We start from the raw sequence: 8,009 nt of genomic DNA on the forward strand, positions 1-8,009 counted from the left end.
ATAAATTTATGCATGATATTAAAAATACTGATATCTCACCGCGATAACTGATATTTTTCCTCATAAACTGCATAGGTTTTAGGGTTTGTATCCAATTGGTAAGAAGTGCACATAGAGTAACTATTTGTTTGGATAGGGCATTCTCAAGTATAGGAATTTATAAACAAACTGGAGGACAACCTTCACTTGAAAATCATCTGGTAATGTTAATTTATTGATGCAGATCTCGTCATTTCGAGAAAGCAGATCGGATAGTAGACGGTTTTATATATTTACGGCTACAAAGACACTTCAGCTGAGGTGTAGTTTAAAGGAAGAAAGAGCTACTTGGAGCCTCTGCTAGAAACCTGTTTCCTCTAAGAAGATTGAATGATAAACTACCGATTATACCCACTGATATATCACTCTCAACTGAAAAGTTAAAGCAACTTCTACTCGAAGAAGGCACCAGTGAGGCGTTAATCAAGAATTACTGGTGTGTTTCTGGTAATCAATCAAGTCTATAATGTTCATCAAGAATTACTGGTGTGTTACTGGTGCGCAGCTAGAATCATGATTGAAGACAGCCTTTGTGTGCTACTTGATGTAGATGTCATTGACCGTCTCCTACAATCAACTCAGACACAAGATAGCGGTTCTCAGACAAGGCAGAGGCGACAGATTCTTCTAGAAGGCTTGGAGGCAACCCTTCAGTTATTCATTTGTATGATTTAAACCTTAATTTCACCCCAATCTTAAACGAGTAATGGAATTATTTTTTTAAATCAACCCTCTATACCATCTGTCATGCCGCCAAGGCCCTTTAGGAATAATGCTGATATCCCAAGATCAGGCTCTTATGTGCGTCCTTTCCTTCCTGGCCAAAGGTAAAGCAGCCGTCTTTTTAATTCGAGTAAAATGCCATTTTTGTCCCTGAGGTTTGACCACTTTTGCGACTTTCGTCCAAAGGTTTGCTTTTCCGCATCTGGATCCAAAAGGTTTTAAATCTTGCCATTTTCATCGGACTTGTTAACTCCATCTATTTTTAACGTTAAGTCAGGGGTATTTTCGTCCTTTTACCTATTTGTTAATGTTTATAAGAAAAGTCATAACTATAAAGTCAACAAAGGTGTATCTTTATTTCTTAATAGTGTTTTTTATTTTAATAAAAAAATGTCTAAAAAGACGGAAATACCCCTCATTTAACGGAGAAAATGGATGGAGTTAACGAGTTGGATAAAAATGGCAAGGTTTCAAATCATTTGGATCTAGATGCAGAAAAACAGACCTTTGGATGAAAGTCGCGAAAGTGGCCAAACCTTAGGTACCGAATTGGCATTTTAGTCTTTTAATTCAAATTAAACTTTTAATGTTTTCATTATATTTTCGTAGTTAGTTTTGTATCTCGGGATGATTTTCTTCAACATACTTAATAAACTATAAGCAATCAGAACATATTTGATGGAATTATAAGATGAAGCTTTTACTTTATTCTAGGTTTATAAAAGGGTGCAAATGCATCTCTTACATAATCATTCTTCTCCTCACTGACAAAGAGAAGCTAAAACCCTACGAGGTGGTTCAAACGGTCGTCGAGCATGAAGAACCGCCAAATTATCAAGCAGCATTACGTCCCCTTTCTGCCATGGTATCGCCACACTTTCTTCCTCCAAGATTCTCAGGCAGTCATGTATGACTTGTGCCGGCAATGGTGTACCATCTCCAAAAGTCACCGCCTTCACCGGATCATTTCTTGCATCTTCCCAACCAGTATAAGCTGCCACCATGCTATTAAACCATGTTTTCCTTCCCCGCGTTTCGTCAACCTTGATTGCTGGAATCGGTCCCATTATCGTTTTCACACCATCATCTGTCCATTCTAACTTCATTCCAAGCTTCGCCGCCCTGCAATTTATAACCAAACTTGTTTTGAATTCGCATTTGGATGTCATATAATACGCGAATTCTATTTTTTGTGGTTATACGGGAATATAAGTGTTCGTAGGTAGTCGGTCAGTGGTACACGCTGACTTCACCAAATCTGACAATCCACTCATGGTACAAGCGGACTTTAACTTTACAAAGTACACTTGTACTTTGAGCAGACTTTGTCAGATTTAATTAATGTTTAGTTTAGTTGTACCACTAGCGGACCATTTTTTTCTCAGAAAACTACTTTTTACACCTAAATACCACTTAACCGCCACAACACCTAAACAACCAAAACAATTTTATAACGGGCTTAATCGCAAACCTTTCTTCAGCGACGACTTTGTCTTTGGTCATGAACGTGGATACCCATCCACGACCAATCGGGGACGAAGGATCATCATCTTCCCCTAACACTCTCGTATAGATCAATCCGTGTTGTTCCAACCGATCAACAAATTCAGGATACTTCTGTTTCATCTTGTCGTAAATCACATGGCTGAGTACTATAGGCGTTTCTCCCCCAACTTTCGGTTCCACTTCGCAAAAGAAGAACACCTTCAATGGAAACTTCGGAACCTATTTCACAAAAAAAAAAAAAAAAAAAAAGAACAAATTCACATTAATTTTCTGACCACCAATTCACATAAATTTGTTACATCTCAGTGTCCATTTCAATTACAATTGTAACCAATAAAAAAAAAAACCCTATTTGATCTAAACATAGAGACAACAAAAATGTGTTAAGAGTATCGGTTCATGACTTATAAAGTACCGTACCGTACCAAAGTTAGGTATATTTGGTACCGTACCGATCTCATCCTAAAATTTAATTTAATTTAAATTAATTACATAAAAGAAAAGAGTGAATAGGATCTGGAAAAACAAACCTGAGCCATCTCATGATGAAAAGGAATCTTCTGATCAGGAGGGGATTCATTAGAAGTGAACACACGACCAACAACGTTGGTACGAGGAGCAGCGCCGCCGACATAAGGAAGTTCTTCGAACCCGAAAGCTTCAACGACGTCGTTGAAGTCAGAAGCAGAGGAAACGGAAGAAAACCCACGAAACAAAATCGCACCGGTTTTGTGGAGTTCGGATTCGAGCCATGGTTTTTGATCACGGATGATGTTTTTCAGATTGTGATCACCTAACTTGCGGTTAGGGATTAGAACGGTTGGGAAGACAATTTTGGTTTCATCTTTGTTGTTGTATCTTTTTTGGTGTGGTAATTCGGATTCTACGAAGAAAGATTCCGGCATGGTTGGTGATAAACTTAGTATTGTCATCAGGTTTTAAGGATATGATCCTTAAAAAGCAGAGTACATAGGGAGGGAGATAGATGAGGGTGAAGTGGATACCCCTTTGACCGCTTTTTCGTCCAGGTTCAGAGCGGAGGTAACCTAGAAATAAATTGAGATAGATGATTACATAATCGTTTTATATATTATTATAGGAGTGTTGTATTTATATTATGTTACGTATTCAATTTCCCTATGTTTCTGTCCGGTAGTTGATCAAAATCTCAAATAGAAAAACCATTTAGCCTAAAACACCTTTTTTTTCCTAAAAAAAAGTAGACAATAATTTGTTATCTTATCAAAATAAATACAATAATTAATGTAATCATCCGTCTACCTTACTTTCTGTGTTTGTATTGATGTAAGACGGGGTATGGGGCGGGGTTGGGGCGTGGGTTGGAGAGAAACGCCCAAGTCACTATCCCGAGTGGGCTTGCGTTTGGGCGTGACCCTATTGGCGTGGGATTCAGCCCGGGCGTTGGGCGGGGCTACCCACATGACATGGTGAAACCTCATTGGCCAACAGCACTAGCCACGCCACCCCAGTCACGCCCCACCATACCCCTTTGAAATTGGTTTTTGGTTTTGGGTGCCCCATACTCCACGTGTCGCACCATGACCCCAAGGCCCAACCTACGCCCCACCATACCCCACGTTCTAACTTGACAAAGATTAATAAAAAAGTATTATTATGCTGAATTTTTTTTGAATAAATAAATAATTAAAGATGTCGCGATGACAATTTCTTAAATCTAATCTAATTTAAGTATTAATAAAATACTACAATTAATAACACATGACAATTTCTCCTTCAACCTCATAATTATATTTTTACTAGGTTAGAGCCCACGTGTACACGTGGTTTAACAAATGAAAATACTTTGAATTTGTTTGGTTTTAATTAAAATAATAAAAATAACTTTAATATAAATAAAATAAACTTAAAAACCCATATGATAGGTAAAAAAATACAACGAATAATTCAAATTTCACTAAAAAAAATTTAGTACACCACATTGGTTGTCTATTTGTAATATTCTCATTGTTATCTAATTTGAATGTTTAATGGTCTTAATTGAAACTAAAATTAAACGTGCATAAAAGAAAGTTGCATATACATACTACATAAGTCTAATGACAAAGTGAAAGTATCTCAGCTCGTTTGTCGCTCGGTTGTCGCATCCCCTTACCATATGGAAGTATACGATCTCGCCTATAAAAGCAATCAATTAAAAATGATTAATTTGTAAAAATAACTAACAATAAAAAAATTCAAAAAATTCTAAACAAAATAATCTCATATGGATTACGCCTACCAACTTTAGTTCTTATATATTTATTTTATTATTACTTATATTTTATTGATATTTATACATTAAAAGTCTAAAACGTTAGTAAAGCCATTAGTTATTTACATGTTTATTTTATTATAATTGAATTTTATTAATCTCTACTATAAAGCAAAGATATGATAAATATAAATGGAAAACAAAATGGTAAAAGATAAAGTTTATGGATTAAAATAATATATTTTTTATTTGAGATATAATCTATATCTATTTATTTAGGGTAAAGGATAAAAAGATAAAAATCATGTAATAAAATAATATTTCTTTTATTTGAATCTTATTAAAAAAATATTATCTATATCTATTTATTTAGGAGGGAAAAAAGTAATTGAGATCAACTCATAAAATGCCATGTGTCCTCATATGATTTACTTTATTATATGTATAGATTTTTATTTAGATATTTTGTTATTCTTATCCTTATTATTATTATTATTATTATTATTATTATTATTATTATTATTATTATTATTATTATTATCTATAAATTTTTCAATTTTAATTTTAATATTATACATATAATTTCTCAATCGAAATACAAAATATATCTATACTATATAATAAAAGAAACCAACTTTGGGACACGTGTCATTCATTGAAGGGGTCTACGTTTTAATTTCCTACCTTTTCATACTTATCTTATATCAATTAATTAAATAATAAATAATCAATTAATATTAAATCTTATCATACTTTGAATGTCGGATAGAATCATTCTATTTTTTTCTAATAAAATATTATCTTCAAATTTAAATTATAAATTTAAGATATTTTTTTAAATAATAGCACAACACAATAATTTTAAACTTAAAAAAAACAATAATACGTTCATATCAAAAATCTATATCTATACTATATAATAAAAGAAACCAATAAAGGGACACTTGTCATTATTCTACACCATCATTAATTATATATAATTATTATTTAAAAATTATTAAAATTTAAAAAATTATGGATAAAGTTCCATAAAATATCTTATTATTTATTTATATTTATAATTACTACGTTATAAATTATATCCTAATTACTTAATTGTAGATAATTATTATTTACTTTAAATTATTAAATTTAGAGTAAAATGCACGAATAGTCCCTGTGGTTTTGTAAAATAACACATATAGTCCCCAACTTTTGGATATTACACCGGTGCTCCTTGTGGTTTTGACAATTTGTTACTCGGATAGTCCCTGGAGTGGATGGTGATTAGTTTTCTCAGTTAAGTGGTTGTGAAATAACCTTAATGCCCTTATTATATTAAAAAAATATTAAAGATAAAGTTATCTCAAGTAGCCCTACCCCACCCTCACCCTCACCACTTGCAACTCCCTTATCGATACACGCATTCTTCGTGCATTTTACAAAAGTTGGGGACTATGGTGTTATTTTACAAAACCACATGGACTATACGTGCATTTTACTCTTAAATTTAATATATGTTTAAAATGCAAGAAAAATAATAATTACATTTATCATACTGATAAATTTATCAAAAAATAACCATCATTTTAAGATGCAACTCACATCCAGATATTTAAATTTTAAAGTTATATAATTTAATAATTACCGATAATTTGTACTTATCTAATTAATTTAAATTGAAACATTATTTTTTTTATATAAGTTTATCTAATTAGATAATTGCTATATGCGTTATGTGGACATTTCAACATTTTTTTTAGAACTAATAAATTAAGACCACTATTATTTAAATAAAACTTGGGTTATTAAATGTATGTTCACATGACTGTTAAAACTCGTGAGAAAGTCGATGATAAAGTCTGTATTCTAATCGATGGTTCAAATGCTTTCATATTTAAAAATTTGACAAACATCACAAGTTTTGATCATACATGACACAAAATTATGTTTGGATATCAGAAAATCGTCTTAAAATATCATTTTATAATTGTTAAATCTTCGTTATTAACTATTTGATTTTTTTATTTACTTAACCCGTGTAATACACGGGGTTATAACCTAGTATGTTACATATTCTATATTGTCGATGGTAACTTTAGCTAAGTGGTTTGTGTTGTCAAATTATTATTGTTTTGATCCTTATTTGAGTTTTAATGTGTACACAGAAAAGAAAATATTACTTCAATTATAATACACACACATAATTCTTTAGACTAATAGACTCACATATATCATTATCTATATGTACATAAATTACATGTTTAACTTTCAAACCTTCATGTTTGCTAATATACGTGTTTAGTTTCTCTGTTTTCAAAAAAACTTTTCTTTTTTATTGATTAACTTTGTTTATACGCGTGTTTAGTCCTACTGCTTTAACTTTGGTTGTGTGCGTGCTTAGTCCCTATACTTCTATTCTTTTAAGTTATTGATTGTCGCTTTTTGTTACTTGGGTAAATTAATTTTTGAGTCCCTGTATTTTAGTGGTTTTAACTAGTTGAGTTCAAAAGCAAAAAGTTTAACGACCTGAGTCCCTATAAGCATTTTCATTAACCATTTGAGTCCTTTTGAGTCCAAATTTTAACCTTTTGAGTCCAATTTTTTGGACTCAAATCGTTATAAAATGAACAAAATTGGACTCAAAACGTTATAAAATAAATGGCTAGGGACTCAGGGCGTTAAACTTTTTGATTTTGGACTCAAGTGGTTAAAACCACTAAAACACAGGGACTCAAAAAGTAATTTACTCTTATTACTTTTAAACCTTCGACTTCGCTAATATATGTTTTAGCCCCTTTGTTTTTAGAAAAAAAAACTTTTTTTTATTGGTTAACTTTGTTTATATGCGTGTTTAGTCCATCTGCTTTAACTTTGGTAGTGTACATGTTTAGTCCCTCTACTTTTATTCCTTTTAGTATTTCTTCTTTTAGCTTTTTCCTTACTGTTATAATGAATCAACCCAGGGAAAGAGTGACCGTTAGTTATTAGTTGGCGCCGCTACTACTCTTGGACTTTAATAAAGTTATTTTATAATTCCTAAACTTTATTATAACAAAAATTATTTGACACGCGTATTTTTGTCGATGTAATTTTTATTGAAATTGTGTTATAAGTAGTATGTACAAGTAACTGAAACGGAGACCTACGTGTTATTAAACTGAGAAATATTCTGTTTACTGTCCTGCAATGCGGGTGAGGCGTAAACTAGTAATATATATAAAAAAACAGGGTGTTTGACTAATCTTTTTTTAACGGTTACACTAAATATTCCAATCATCAGGTCATTAACATGAGGTTTGCATTTTTTTTGTAACACCCCAAAAACATAAACCCGTATATTATAAAGTTCAAAGAATAGATAAACAAGAGTTTACCAACTAGGAATTTAACCTAGTTAAATCCCAAGTCTTGAATTAATGCATGTTATGGTTAAAATAATTAAAACTAGAGAAAATCATAATTAAAGGGGCTAAACTTGTCAAAACTCAAAGATAAATTACTAATAGTAACAAAATTAACCAAACCT

General features: G+C 31.8%; 1 protein-coding gene across 1 annotated transcript; it reads right to left on the bottom strand.

Annotated features, from left to right (window-relative positions):
• Positions 1-1,421: 1,421 nt before the first annotated feature.
• LOC110880148 (clavaminate synthase-like protein At3g21360) lies at positions 1,422-3,343 on the bottom strand. Its single transcript, XM_022128722.2, has 3 exons — positions 2,799-3,343; positions 2,234-2,487; positions 1,422-1,884 (listed from the first exon to the last, which is right to left on the bottom strand). Exons 1-3 carry the CDS (start codon positions 3,198-3,200, stop codon positions 1,524-1,526), a joined length of 1,017 nt encoding a protein of 338 aa, XP_021984414.1. The 5' UTR covers positions 3,201-3,343; the 3' UTR covers positions 1,422-1,523.
• Between the last annotated feature and the right edge of the window lie 4,666 nt (positions 3,344-8,009).

This window comes from Helianthus annuus, chromosome 9 (assembly GCF_002127325.2).
Source record: "Helianthus annuus cultivar XRQ/B chromosome 9, HanXRQr2.0-SUNRISE, whole genome shotgun sequence".
NCBI lineage: Eukaryota > Viridiplantae > Streptophyta > Magnoliopsida > Asterales > Asteraceae > Helianthus > Helianthus annuus.